The 15,173-nt window shown below is 36.3% G+C and overlaps 4 protein-coding genes across 4 annotated transcripts; 1 reads left to right on the forward strand and 3 right to left on the reverse strand.

Moving 5' to 3' along the window:
• Nucleotides 1-1,090: 1,090 nt before the first annotated feature.
• Nucleotides 1,091-1,821, forward strand: LOC133333107 (prenylated Rab acceptor protein 1). The gene is made up of 3 exons (XM_061541451.1): nt 1,091-1,393; nt 1,462-1,655; nt 1,723-1,821. Exons 1-3 carry the CDS (start codon nt 1,107-1,109, stop codon nt 1,818-1,820), a joined length of 579 nt encoding a protein of 192 aa, XP_061397435.1. The 5' UTR covers nt 1,091-1,106; the 3' UTR covers nt 1,821.
• Nucleotides 1,822-4,031: 2,210 nt separating this feature from the next.
• Nucleotides 4,032-6,348, reverse strand: LOC133333090 (dolichyl-diphosphooligosaccharide--protein glycosyltransferase subunit 2). Its single transcript, XM_061541421.1, has 5 exons — nt 6,327-6,348; nt 5,930-6,180; nt 4,826-5,866; nt 4,508-4,760; nt 4,032-4,442 (listed from the first exon to the last, which is right to left on the reverse strand). The coding sequence occupies exons 1-5, from the start codon at nt 6,346-6,348 to the stop codon at nt 4,051-4,053; spliced, it is 1,959 nt and encodes a 652-aa protein (XP_061397405.1). The 3' UTR covers nt 4,032-4,050.
• Nucleotides 6,349-11,125: 4,777 nt separating this feature from the next.
• Nucleotides 11,126-11,431, reverse strand: LOC133333091 (uncharacterized; the record flags this gene model as incomplete). Its single annotated transcript, XM_061541422.1, has 1 exon — nt 11,126-11,431. A coding segment is annotated over one exon (306 nt), but the record flags the coding sequence as incomplete, so codon positions are not given.
• Nucleotides 11,432-12,065: 634 nt separating this feature from the next.
• On the reverse strand, nt 12,066-14,758 carry LOC133333092 (uncharacterized). Its single transcript, XM_061541424.1, has 3 exons — nt 14,406-14,758; nt 13,577-13,782; nt 12,066-13,507 (listed from the first exon to the last, which is right to left on the reverse strand). Exons 1-3 carry the CDS (start codon nt 14,756-14,758, stop codon nt 12,066-12,068), a joined length of 2,001 nt encoding a protein of 666 aa, XP_061397408.1.
• Between the last annotated feature and the right edge of the window lie 415 nt (nt 14,759-15,173).

The raw sequence follows: 15,173 nt of genomic DNA on the forward strand, positions 1-15,173 counted from the left end.
AGCATGCAGATTGTTTTGGCTTTAACTAGCTCTCGTACTTTTATCGTCCTTTTTATTATATTACATATTAATGAGTAAAATGCGCATTGTAATTTGTTAATAACCATTAATCAGAATCTTTTGCTATTGCACTATCTTTAAACCTCGGAGTCCACCTACAGCATCTGATATCCGCTGTTGGTATAAAGTTCAAATTAACTCCTCTAAAATGTAAAAAATAATGGAGAACGGACCAGTATCATGTGTTATGATGTCTCCAACAAAGGTGCAACAAAGAACTTCTCAGTGAAGTGGTATCGCTGGTAACGAAGTACTTCGATTTGTGATAAGTGGTTTTTGGAAAGAGGCTATAAATAGGTTTGGGAGAAAATATTCCTAACAAAAAAAGTAAGAGAACTGACGAGGATCAGTGGCGACATACGAGACTATAGTATTCCTTACCTTACCACTTGGTGGACAATGCCGTACTTTCGCCACTAACAAATTGTTGTTTTTATAAATGCAATAAATTGTGTAGACTATTATGTAATAGCAAAATATAAATGGTATCCCAAATAACCCGCCAAAAAGTACAAAAATATAGAGTTTTTAAACTCCAATTGGTAAAAATCAAAATATCGTTATTATTAGTTCCGCCTTTACACTCATTTCTATTTATTAGCTCCGTTTTTGCCCCTCAAATATTCGACATTCTTCTTCTTCTTTTCAATAAAAGTATTCACTGGATTTGATATCCCTCTTTTCTTCTTCTTGATTCATTAAGAATCGTAAAAAAATATCTCATTTCATTCCCATTATTGGAAGCTTCTCACAGTCACTCAGTATATTGTGGATATATTACTCATTTCATTTGTAACAGAGCAGATAAATACTACATTTAGCAATAACAACAAAATTGCAATAACTTCGAGAACAAATCGCATATCGAACGATAAAAACAACGAACGAGTAAAAAGATAAACAAATACTCAAGTGCGAACTACGACGTGTCTTCTTTTGAGTAGTTGCTGACATCACAAAAATCAAGAGTCAACAAACGCATCCAACAACACCAACATAAATAACGTTCTAACCAGCATCCATTCATCCGATAAGGCACGCGCACAATGGAAGATATCAAAGTGGATATGTCGGGCGACATGAATGTTCCCAAAACGGAACCAAAGCCCCAATTCGACTTCAGCACCTTTACTCAGTTTCAGAAAATACCCTCGCCCATGGAATTGGTGCAATTGACTCGCAAGTATATTCGGCCATGGTCGGAATTTTTGAATACTGGCAATTTCAAAGCTGCAGCCAGTATGCCACGCTTGACCAGCCGCTTTGTAAGAAATCTGGATTATTTCAAGAGCAATTACATCTTTGTTTTTATTGTTTTGATGATATACTGTCTGTAAGTTGATTGTAAGGTTGCGGAGCGATGATCGTATATTACATGTCACTATTATTTTGTCATTGCAGCATCACTTCCCCCTTGATCTTAATAGTGTTGGCTGGTGTGGCATATGCCAGCAATAAGATTAGAAAAGCCCAGGCCCCAGTAAATGTTTTCGGTCATCAATTGTCGCCAGCCCATCAAATAATGGCCCTAAATATTGCCTCAGTACCAGTATTATTTTTGGTTGGCGCTGGCGCTGCTCTCTTCTGGACACTAGGTAGGAAGAAACTCACGCTGTAACGTGACATCCTGCATATTTATTTTCTTTAACTTTTCTTCGACAGGTGCATCATGCTTCGTTATCTCATTGCATGCTATTTTTTATAATATCGATGCAATAGTAACGGAGGACACAGAGGGCTTCCTGGCGGAAGTGGTCTAAAGCGGAATCTTTTGATATGTGCGCATACACACACAAACATATTGCTACTATATTTTAACGAGAGGCCTTATTGAAATCTTTACTTATTTAGTTTTAGTTTCTAGTTTATACACTTTTTAACCGCTATGGTTTTTTTGTGAATAAAACGTATATATTTTGTAGTTATTTACTGTATATACTCCGGGTTGTGATTCATTCAATGTCAGATGCCCGACAAAGAAACACAAATTGTTTAGTTTTTTGTTTTTCTATTTTATGTCTCTATATAGTTGCCTTCAAGTGCAATGCATGCACACCATCGCCGTTTCAACACTTCAATACCGATTCGGAAGAAAGATTTATCTTTTTCATCGCGGTATTAGTATTATGCGACGAAATAAATAACTAAACCCCAATTTCTCTAATAACCTCATGGGTCGTGTGAAATTTCTTAGATCAGCAAACAGCCAGTAGTCACTGGGAGCCAAATCTGGAAAATATGGTCGATGCCGCAGTAATTGAAATTTCTATTTATCTAGTTTTAGCATTGTCTTTGGTGACCTGTGGCATGGCGCGTTATCTTGATGGAATATTATTATGTCCAGTGTCATCTTAAGTCTTTTTCTTGTGAGTTCTTTCTTAAAACGTTCCAATAAATCTATGTTGTAGCCACTGCCATTTGCATTCTCAACATGATCGATGAATATTACACCTTCAGCATCCCAAAACATTGAACAAGGTTCTCCATTTGCTGTTCGCTCAGATGCTAGATGGAGAGAAACGATGAATCCATGACCACATATCGACTCAAAAACTCAGTTGTTGATGTACCCTTGAAAGTTCGAAAGCACATTTTATAGTCGTTAACGCGTTGTAATTTGTGTTCAATATTCAGGCGGCGAGGCACCTATTTTGAATACATCTTTCTCATGGATAGATGCTGTTGCAAGATAAAACCAACACTTTCCTTAGATATCTTCACAATATTGTGGTATTTGAGAGAGTGGTTCCCTCGTAACCCTTTTCAAGCCATTGCTTTGCTTTAAGGGAATTTTTCTTCATCAGGAAGCTGTGCAGAATTAGTGCACGAAACTGTCTTTGGTCCATTTTGTCATTGGCTGTCCTTTCATTGGAATATGCCGGGTGTTCTGGAACTTCAATAGCATCCTTACATCTACATACACATCTGGGTCATTGCCTTTACATACTACATCATCGATGTTCCTACGATTACTCTGGAAATCAGAATACTACCGTTCTATACACTTGAGGGACGGGCTGAATCCTTGTAACACCTTTCAAGCCATTCATTCGCATGGACGGGATTTTTCCCACGAAAAAGCAATGTAAAATTAAAACTCGAAATGGTTCTTGATCCATTCTTTTTGACCAAACTTCCTTTGCGAGCCTTTTAGTGAATGGAAACCGATCTAATTCAGAAAAGTTCCCCATCCCATAAATGGCTAGTGGATGGTAAGACAGGTTACAACCCAATGTTTACGAATTATGTGTGTAAACATTATGTGTTTAGAAAGGGGCATGGAAGAATGTCAATCAGCTTATGGATTCCCCCTATAAAATATAGGGATCCGATAGTCGTTTTTCGACTAATCGATTTATTTCAATTGCGGACTAGTTTCATTCGAGAAAAGGAATGAGAAAAATTAATCTGGAAAATTGCCCAACACTAAAAATAAATGGACAACCTTTACAAATACCCTTATCAGTTAAGAAGATTACAAATGTACTATGTGGTTAATTTTTGTTGCCAAAAATACACGATTTGTATGTATTTGTTTTCCCTAACATGTTTAATCAATTACAGAAAGACATCGTACGAAAGCCACCTCTAGGACATTCATGCTTCATTTAAATTTTAAACAACCAAATCATCATTATACAAACCAAAGACAATCTTTATTTTTAAAAATGTTTTGTTTTATTATTACTTCATTACTCCCTAAATTGGAAAAAAGAAGAACGCCGAAATGTACATTTTGTGCTAAACACAATTCGCTTAAAAAATAGAACACATTAAATTTCTCAGAATACAAAAGGAAAAAAAAAACTATAAATAAATGTGCTTATCGATTTCAAAACGCCCATCTAATTTCATCGATCATAGATCGTTACAACGGCTTTGTTGAGGGCTAGGAGTAGTACCACAAATAACATTTAAAATCTTGTATCTTCTTCTGCTTCTCTCTATAATTTCTTAGTTACGAGATATTAGAATGTAATGAGCATCATTTTACGAGGACGCTGAGACCGATGATGATGTTGGATTTTTGGCTATACGCTGGGCGTATAGACGACGTAGAAGGCGGTTGCCACATAGGAATGTGAATATTGCAATGGGAATAAGCCAGCGCAATGTCTGGAACATGTTCAGTTTTAGCCAAAACACAGCGAACAGAACTAAAATGCCACCAAAGCCCAAATGGAATCCAATTGCACAGGGTTGGAAATTAAAATTGCCAATATTTATGCCCAACTTCGACCAGAAAACCAAAAGCAAGACCAATGGTGTCAAGCACAAACCGGTGAAAACATCTGATACAATGCGTGATGGACGCTTCTCAGGCACGCGGAACTGATGTTCAATTTCTGGCAAGGGAGCGCGTACGGTTTGCTTCTTTTCTTCTAGAAAAAATAAACACATTTCAAATTACAATAACTTTCTTGAAACATTTAATACAATTACTAACCTGTTTTCGAGACTGCAGGGAATTTCAGTTCAATATCTGCTACCAACCATTGGAATGAATTTGAAATTGAAGCATCACCGACAATCAAATAGATTTGATATACTCCTGATACATGATTGAAGTCTCCAGCTCTAGCCCCAATATCCATGTCAAATTTGTAAGCCTTGGAGCTATCCTGTTCGGCAATGTAAATGATCTCCTTGTCTTCTTTTTCATTATAGAAGCGTACAAATGTTTGGTGGACGGTTATGGGCTAAAATCAAATACAAAATAATTACATATAATGGGTATACAAATATAAATACACGAGCAACGAACCTTGGTAGCTTGACTTTCTTCAACCAATGTGGTTTTCAAAATAACTTTTTGAGTGTGATCGCCTGACAATTGCTCCTTCAACTTTTGTGGATAGGAGACGGGTTGTTTTTTAATGGCTGAGCTGGCATCCAATTCTCCTACACCAATTTCCAATTGTTGGACCTTCACTTTTCCTAACACTTTGAAATTTAACTTTTGAGTGTAGATTGAGTCAGCGGAAATTTCAGCAACATACAAAGCACGACTGGGTTTGTAAGTAGCAAGATTAGCGACATAGGTGGTCTTATCCGAAGATTTAGAGGTAAATGCAACCTTATCGGCCAAAACGGAATTGTCTTTCTTTAGCAGAACTTTACCAACAACAGTTTGTGGTGCTGGTGACAAGGGTTTACCCAAAAGGTCAACGATGGCAATGGTAAGTACGGGTGTCTCTGCAACAAGCTGGCCATTTCCAATTAATTGAATGCAGATTGGAGATACTTTGTTAGATGCAGACGATAGAGTCTTTAATGCTTCAATAAGAACATGGGCACCCTTGGCAGTTTGTACCGAACGACGAGAGAGGAAATAGTTGGCAAATTTAACAGCTTGATTTGCATCGATGGGCAAGGAAGTTCCAAAGGTTTTGGAGGCCTTGAATGCGCCATTAATGATCAACGAAGTAATGGTCAAACCACCTTCGAACTGCAAAAGTTTGCCATCAACCTCATCAGCTTGTACAATGGCATCTTCAATGCGTTCGGCAACGAAGGAAGCTGAGGGACCGAGTTCAGAGGCAACATTAAAGGAGTAGCCCAAATTGGTTAGAGTATCGTCCTTTTTCAAAATGTCTTGCAAATTTTTTACAATCTTTGCCTTGGTGGTATCGTCAATTTCCACACCCAAGTACTTGTGAGTGGCCACACGATAGTAGATTTCTTGGGCCGAACCAGCAGAACTCTTGAAAGCGGCATAAATTTTCGACAGCTGTTGTTCGGGCAATTTTTCAGTACATTTCAAATTCTTGCTAATTCCAATCAAGTAGAAATCTTTTTCAAATTCCTGTAAATGAGAATATTACAAAATCATTTGTGTTATCTTTTCAGAACACCACAGCGGACTTACATTCAATTTAGATTCTTGGTAGAACTGGTTGAGTTTCTGGCACAATTCCTTTTTTTCCTCGGGTTTGGTCGGCTCAATATTGAGGGTGGCATAGTATATGGATTGCAAATCGTTCGATGAGAACGCAGCAGAGAATACATTTTGGAAACGTTGTAGGTCCACCGATGACAAGTGGCTGTCGACCGTGCGTGCAGCCCAGGATGTGGTGGACGTGATGCATAACACCAAGGTCACCACCAAAAGTGACAAAGCTACAAACAATAACACAAATATATTTGTTAATCATAAGGTGTGACTCTGTTTTTTTTTCTTTGCTGTGACGCCTCTTGTGTCTGAGCGTTCTGAGCGTAAGCATATCAACCGGCATCACAACGTTGTTTCAACCGGCATCATTCACATTGTTCAGGGGCATTGGCCATTTTGCAGAATACTTACTTATTCTACTCATTTTCAGTTGCGTTTTTAATTGGAACTGTGCAGAGGGGTCTGATATTGCGACCAAATTATGAGAATTTAATGAAAAATTATATTTTTCACACAATTCCAACAAAATTCGTCTGTTCTTCGGTGAATGCTTTGACAACTATGGACACGACACGTCAATATTTTTTCGGTATGTAGTAGAGTTGGGTAGTTCCGGAACGAACTAGTTCATTGGAACTATTCCGAGAAAGGAACGAACGGAACTAGTTCCAGTTCTTTAATATAATTCCTTTCTCTGATCCAGTTCCTTTTTTGAACTATTTGAAGCAAAGGAACTGTATGGAGCATAGGAACTATAAAGAGCAAAGGAACTATATGGAGCAAAGGAATTATATATGGAAAAACGAAAAAAAGAATGATGAAAGAGAGAGATTCAAAAGAACTATGTAGGAGTCGGAACTATATGGAGCAAAGGAATTGTATGGACTAAAGGAATTATATGGAGCAAAGGTACTATATGGATCAAAGGAACTATATGGAGCAAAGGAACTATATATGGAAAAACGAAAAAAAAAAAATAATAAAAGAGAGAGAGAGATTCAAAAGAACAGTGGGAAGCCTCCAAGACACAGCCTTCATAAAATTCGCTTGTTAATCGTCGTTCTGCCAAGACTCAAGCGACGTCGTACGCAAACCTTCGCCAACAAATGGTCTGTTCCAGTACTTTTTATACCCTCCACCATAGTATGGAGGGTATATTAATTTTGTCATTCCGTTTGTAACTCATCGAAATATTCATTTCCGACCCTATAAAGTATATATATTCTTGATCAGGGTAAAATTCTAAGACGATCTAGCCATGTCCGTCCGTCTGTTGTAATCACGCTATCTTCTGAAGGAATTGAGATAGGGTGCTGAAATTTTGCATAGGGTTGTCTTTTGTCTGCAGGCAGGTCAAGTTCGAAGATGGGATATATCGGTCCACGTTTAGGCATAGCTCCCATATAAGGGTACCCCCCAATTTTCGGTATTTTGGGGTTCTTGAGCGCGTTTTTCAAGCGAATTTGTAGTAAATGTATCCACAAAAAATTATAAATATAGGTCCACTTTTTCTTGTAGCCCCCATATAACGGTACCTCCTAATTTTCAGTATTTTTTGGGTTTTTATCGTATTTTTCACCGAATTGGCTGTAATTTAGTATTTCTTAGCAGGTACCAAATCTCTCCACAAAAAAATTTAAATATAGGTCAATTTTTTCGGATATCCCCCATATAAGGGTACCCCCCAATTTCGGTATTTTGGGGTTCTTGAGCGCGCTTTTCAACCGAATTCGCTGCAATTTTGTACATTGGGTTCATATTGCGTACCAAATATCTCTACTAAAAATTATAAATATCGGCCCACTTTTTCTGGTAGCCCCCATATAAGGGCACCCCAAATTTTCGGTATTTTGAGGTTCTTAAGCGCGATTTTCAACCGAATTCGCTGAAATTTGGTACAGTGGGTTCATATTGGGTACCAAATATCTCTATTTAAAATTATAAATATCGGTCCACTTTTTCATTTCAAATACCTGTCAGTATACCTGTGGTGGAGGGTATCCAAAGTTCGGCCCGGCCGAACTTAACGCTTTTTCACTTGTTTAATAGTAAAGCTAGTAAAAGGGAAACATTTCAAGTCTCAGAGTACAAAATAATTTGAAAAGTTCGGGAACGCAAATCTAGTAAATATGCCAAAATTAGATGGCAATACTTCAAAATCAACATAACAAAAAGTTTACAAAGAGAAAGCCATTTTGTTTTGTGCTCTCTTAAATTTGATTCAATGCTTTACCAGTTTTATGGGTTCAGGAACGGTTTTCGAGTAAAAAGTTGCAAAACTTGTAAAATTAGTAGATTCTTTTAGGTTTTGGAACGGAGCTAAAATAAAAACGACGACTGAAAAAATTGAAAAACGTTCCACCTGCTAACGAATGGGAGGAGAAGACAAAATGGCCGATAAAGATGAACTCAAAATGGTATAACCGAAAGTTTACGAATGAGGTGGGATAGAGACTAAATGGAAACCGTGTTGTTTACGAATGAGGTTTAGGCAAATTATGATTAGGGATAAGTAAATCGACTTTCGATTAATCGACTTTTTGTATTGAAAAGTCTAATGCCATGTACAGATGGTTCGACTCTTAATTATGAAGTAATTACATAGTTCAAAGGAACTACATTAAGGAACTAGTTCCTTTTTAAAAAAGAAACGAGAATGAAAAAAAACTCTAGTATGTAGCTATGTTTTCGATTAATCGATTGTTTGTATTGAAAAGTATAAAAGTCGAAGTCGATAAAGAAAAACTCAAAGTGGTGGCAGGTTATTGCATTATTTTGTTAGAAATAAAAAAACAACAACAATTATATAATAATCTATAAAATTATAAAAATATGTTAAATTAAATATATTAAGTTTTTTGTTTTGTTGACAAAGTAGTAATTACTCGGTTACGCGTACTCTAAAACCGGTATTCCGTTTGGTAAAATTATTTCACTATGGCAATACTGTTTAGACTAACGGTTCATTTTGCAAAAAGATCGACAAGGAAAAGTTTGTGAAATGTAATTTGGTGAAATAAAATTAATTATTTACGGATAACGCGCACGTGTTTTTGTTAAGAAAAATAGTGTATTGCGAAGAAAAACGATTTCGGGTTGTGGTATTATATAAATTAGTGTTGTCGAGATGAAGTTTCAACAAATAAATGCATGTAAAGAAAGGGCCGTCACAATGAAATGCATAATGCAAAAAGGTCACTACTGCAAATGTAAAGTAATGTGTGTGTGCCTGTTTGACAATGACTTTGCCGCCTTAGCTTTTGTTTGTTGCATCTGGTGTTTTGTTTCTGCTAAAGTAAGAAGAAGAAGAGGAGTCATTGGTCACATGCAAGTGAAATGGACTGGATAATGGTATTAAATATAAATATAAACGTACCTAATGAAAGGGAATTCAAATAGTTTATGTGCGGGTTACAAAAATTAAATTCGGCTTAACGTAGACGTTTCATGGTATGAAATAAATTATAAAATTTCCTAGTTGATGACATTCAAAGGAGATGTGTACCTGTTACAATTTGATCAACAAAAACGAGTAGAAGAGAGCTTGAGAAAGAAAGAGAAAATAAGAATTGGAGTGTAATAACCAATATTGAACACGCAGCTATGATTTTTTAAAAGTGAATGTAATTATTATTATTGTAATTTGTGCCGGGAATTAATTAAAAATGCCACGTTTCGAAAAAAAAGGTCGGAGTCCGCTTTCCCGTAAACATTAAAAAATCTAATTAGACCAATATCATTAAACGGATGTGCGAGTGAGTGAGAATAGCTTTCAATATGATTGAAACGATAATAGTGCGGTGTAATATGTTCGAATAACAATTAGTACATTGTCATATCATTCGGTCGTGGTAGATTATTAAGAATAAATAAAAAAGCAATATGTGTGTTTGTGAAACGAGTGAGTTAATATGAAAGGAAAGTGTTTAAACAAAAAAAAAAAAAAATATTTATTTTAAAAATTAAATAAATAAAATAAAATAAAAAAATAAATAAAAATAGTTTAATATTTCGTTTCTTCAAAGGCAAAAAATTCTCATCTAAAGTTTGGATTTATTGTAAAAATGGTAAGTTTGTTTTTTTTTTAAAGTCCTATATAACGGCATTTACATTAGAACTTTTTTCCCTGTTAACCTACTCTATGAGGATCTATTTGACATGTATACAATGGAATTGACAATTGAAACCCAATGGGTTAACGAAATCCGGTACAATGTAATCGTACTTTATATTTCTATATAATATTAATTAGGAATACTCGAAGTGGAAATGTGTGGCCTTGTCTACTAATTTTGTATGGAAACGGGAGCTGTCGGCATGTTGAGTTCTTTTTACTCGGAATGAAGTTCTGAGAGATTTTGCCATGACCAGGCGGTCTGTTGAAAATGGTATAGAGGTAGCCACACTACTACTTCTAGGATTAGTCTACAATTGGTCTGTTCCCCTACTGCAACAATCTACGGTAGTACAAAATTAAGAAATTCGCTGTTGCAAACATAAATTTACTGTGAAAAAAAATTCATTTCGGGGGGGAGGGGGGTTGTGAAGGGGTGCCCCCCAGGCCCATGGGGTCTAGAACCAATATTTCGATGAGGCGCATTTTCACTGTATCAAAGTGTATACAACCTTATTAGCCATAAGGTTGAGGGTATAAAAATCCATTAAAAATTGCTGAAATTTGTATTTTTTTCTACAAGTCAAGTCAACTTCACGTGCCTTCACTTTTTTTAATTTTTAATAGTATTTAAAAACGCATCCTTAATTGTGGGTTGCAGAAATTGACCCTTACTATCAACCATGGAGATTATTTTTATTAGCTGATGGTTAATACTTAATACATATTCCGAAATTTGTTTAAAATTATTGGAACAGACTGCTCGACAAATACAACAAAGATACGAAATGGGTTTATAAGATTTCAATTTCTTGCAGAAGTTTATCTATCCTCATTTTAGACCTATTAAATCGAGCATCTTTGTTTTTGTTTGTGCCAAAATTACTCATTTTTGACTAATGCTCTGTAAGAAATTGTTTTTTAATCTACATTGAAGTAGCGAATGTTTTAGTGGAAATACTTATATTTGCACTAAAACATTATTCCCTTATTACGATAAAAATCGACCCAAATTGAAATATTATAACAAAAAGGCGTTTTGATTATTTCATTTGTAATCAACCAAATTGTTCTGTATTTTCTGCCACAGGTCTGGTAATAGAATAACGTTTTTTAAAATCTTTCGTAATATCTCCATCATTGTTCCACAAGGTAATTGCCGTTGTGCAATACAAGGGATAACGATTGATAATTGCCTCTTTTGCTTCCATATCCTCTGGTGGCATATCCTTACAGAATTCATCAAAATATTCAGTGGTGGCCTTATCATCGTCACCATTGGCTAGCCTTTCATTGTGGCGGATATATTCGTCGTAAATTTCTTGCCATAAAAATTGTTCAAAACGTTGGCTTCGTGTAACTGAAAAATATAAAACAATCGAGAAATTTACGAATGCAATTCAATAATCCAAGATATCCCACCAGCTGCCTTTTTTAGTTTTGGCCGTTTATAATTATCCTTCGTTTCACTAGAAATTTCCGCATATTGTTCACACATATTTTCCGGATTTGAATTAAGCTGATATCTCTAATAAACAATGTTTCCTTTCCGAGAGTTTTCAAACAAATAAACTGTTGCCTGCTAAAGTTTGTTATATTTCTAATTTGAAAATAATTGTTACCATGCCTATAATACTTTACAAATCCATGGTAATTTATATTGAATTGTGGTAGGGGGTGGAGACTAAGTTGGGGAACGACGAATTTTTACGCTATAGAAAAATTTCTTGTGTGTGAAAATTTCAATTTTCCAATTTTATAAAATAATTGTAGCCTTTATTATTTCGAATACCGTAACTTATATTAACCCCGAAAATTAAAAATCCCATTTTATTGGACTGAAACATTAGTTGTTTAATTTTCTTATTTCTCTTGCAATAATAATACTATGTATAACACATACTATATGTATTCAAATACCAACTCTTAAGAATCGTTTTATCGTAATCTATTATGGAGTCTTTATTCGTAACAATTGAATAAAAATATCGTCTTATTCTAAACATTTGTATTCGTATTTTGTTCATTATTCGTTGACTGTTGGTGCTGTTGCTGATCTTCTTCCACCAATAGCAATACATCCTTCGGCTTCAATATCCAATAGTATACCAGAATTGTGGCCACAAAAAGTATTCCACTGTAAATAATGCCCTCAAAGATGAAACCAAACCACCAGGACTCGAATTCCTCTCGAGCATACCAAATCATTGTCATCGTTAGATTTTCGGCCATTGTTAAAAGGAAATACGCCACAAACCAGGCGCGAATGTGTTTGAATTTTATACGAAATTCCAATAAAACAAAAATATAAACGTAGGCTAGAAGAAAATAAAATAAAGTCCTGTTGAGCTTCCCCTTAAAGCGTGACTCCAAATATAGGGCAGCCAACATCAGCAAGTAGTGAACTCCCATAATTATTAAGAACGCTTTGGGAAAGAAGACACAAAAGGTGGAGAGCGACAGCATACGCATGGTGATAAACGCAATCCAACCAAAAAACGCTATAGTCTTTCCAGCAAAATCATCTTGTTCGATGCCATTGACCACCTTTGTGGGACGTGGTAGGAAAAAGTCAACAACATCTTTGGGTGTTCTTGGGGTTTGTGGTGGTGTACTGCCGGGTTTTTGTGCTGCATCGACCCGCTTGATTAGCATTTTAGGTGGCCTTGGTACCTTCTCTTTAATATACAGTTGAGCATTTACCAGCAACATATCCTTAAATGTTTCTAATTGGGAGAAGGGACGAGAACGTCTTTTGTAGCCCTCACTGCTGCTCTGTGTAGAGGTCTGACTACGCAGTTGTGGTGCGCCTACTGTGTCTCGATGGAAATGTGTAGTTTTTATGGGCGGCAGTGGTGCTGGACTGTTGGGCACTTCGTCGCATTCCTCTAGAATTGTTGGCGTAATGGAGGAACGCAATTTAATGGGTTTCAAATGGAAACTGGGACTTAATTGAAGTTTGTCATCGTCGGTTTTATTGTGATCCTCGGGAACATTTAATAGGGCAGTTTCGTCATTGCTATTTTCGACACCAGTTTCATTGTCAGTCTCATCATAACCGTGTACCTGAACAGTGTGGGTTATGGGCTCAGAGATATTTTCTACACTTTCTGCACTTAAATTGCCAAGTGAGTTTTGGGGTACGATGGCATTATTTGTGATGATCGGTTGACTTGATAATCTGGCCTTGAAATTTGCCATAATTTTATCCGATTCGGGAAATTTATTTAGCGAACGTTCCGATTCTCTTTTCTTGCGTAAACATTCTTCTTGCAGACAACGATTTGTCTCGAGCAGTTGTTGTTTCTTTTGTTTTTGTTCTGGTGTTGACCAGGGATAATGTCGTCCCACCTGTTTTTGGCTTTCAAAACGCTGATACGTTGTGGTTATCGAGGCTAAGTCTATGGCAGAAAATACTAAACTAATAGCTTGAGCATTTGCTGGAAAATAGAAGCAAAGTAATTTAAATTCATTTTTTGGAAATTCAAAAAATAGTTTAATGTCCTTACTTGTTTGGAAATTTCGAAACAAATCCTGGGTCAACATGTGGTACAGTTGCAGAATTATCTGTGGTGCTGATTGTCCATAGGCCTGTATCAGGCGATACAGTTGAAATGTTGAGCATTCCTCTGCCCTTTCCAGACACAGCATTCGTTCCTTATCATCATCGTCGTGAAACAAAGCCTCTATGGACCAAAAAACACTTTTTGAGAATCTGTGGAGAATTGAAGAAGGAGATTAATTGGTTTCCCTACATTTTGGTATTTGTTCCGAAAACACCTAATTTGATGTATTTTCGTTTTCTTGCATCTCAGTTGAAGATATTCCCGCAAACATTTTTAATTTGGCTGCACATTTTGACGTAGTCTCCCTAGGGAGGCCACCACTCATTTCCATACACATTTTCAATTGTCAATATAGGTTAATTTTTTTTTTTTTTGGAATTGCCCCTTTATAACTATTTGCCCAAATTGACTCTCATTGGGGGATGTAATATATATTTTCCATTGTCTAGAACTTCTGGGAATTTGATTGATGCAATCGATGACAAAGTGGATTTTCTTACAGTTCTTTACTTTTTTCTTTGTAAATAACATTCTTACTTTGGGAAGTACCGGTCCAAAGGTACAATATATATGTACACATAGATGTTGGAACAAATTTACAGTCCATTAAAAAATAATATGTCTGGCAAATTACAAATACCTTAAGATACCCTCTTATCTTTTTTGACGAACATTAACGGAAGTAAATTTCGGCTGTTGGGATAATAACTAATTCGCTTGTTGTGGTTGTTTTTTTTTAGTTTTGCTATCTCCGCTTTCATTGTGAACTTACCGATAAATAACAAAAAAGGGGAAGAAGATCATCTGCACCAATTGTTGGCATACAAATTTAACGCACGTTCCATTTCTTTTCGGCTCCTCCCACTGTGACTTGGAACACAAAACTATAATGAAACAAAACACCGGCGGTACCCATATCAGGCAGGCAGTGGCCCAACCAAAATCGGCTTGATGTGACTTAAAATGCTGGTAACTCACGGCACAGTCACCCGTAATTTGGGCTATATAGACTAATAATTCGAGAATGTTTGGTATAATGTAGGACACATAAATACGCGTTCGCGATCGTATTGTGTAGCCTAATATATGATGTGGAGGATTACATGTTGCTGCTGGTGGATCCATCCTTAGTTTTCTATATTTACATCTGTCTATGAGGACGTCATGCGTTTCGATAGTTTTCCAATTACTAGCTCATGTTAACGTTGCGAAATTGTCGAAATAACTAAACACATTGGCGCTATGAGTCAATATTCTGGAGTAAAAATATTGGTTAACTGGTGCTCCCATGCTCTCTTCAAAAGCGCTAAAAACTGATAAGATAGCATTGGGTGTGAAGGCAGTTTGGTCTTTTGTTTACACCGATACACCATTCTGGCCAATTTGTTTGGGTCTTCTTATCGTAGGACGCATCTTAGATATGATATCTATGTTTGAGAATTGAGAATTTCAGACATTTCAGAGAGAACGAATGACCAAGGTAGAATTCTCTTCTTTAAGCGATAATTTTTGCGCTCACGTTTTCCCTGTGCCAGAGAAC

This window comes from Musca vetustissima, unplaced genomic scaffold (genome assembly GCF_032173495.1).
Source record: "Musca vetustissima isolate MV318-11 ecotype Yass unplaced genomic scaffold, APGP_CSIRO_Mvet_v1 utg900, whole genome shotgun sequence".
Taxonomy (NCBI): domain Eukaryota; kingdom Metazoa; phylum Arthropoda; class Insecta; order Diptera; family Muscidae; genus Musca; species Musca vetustissima.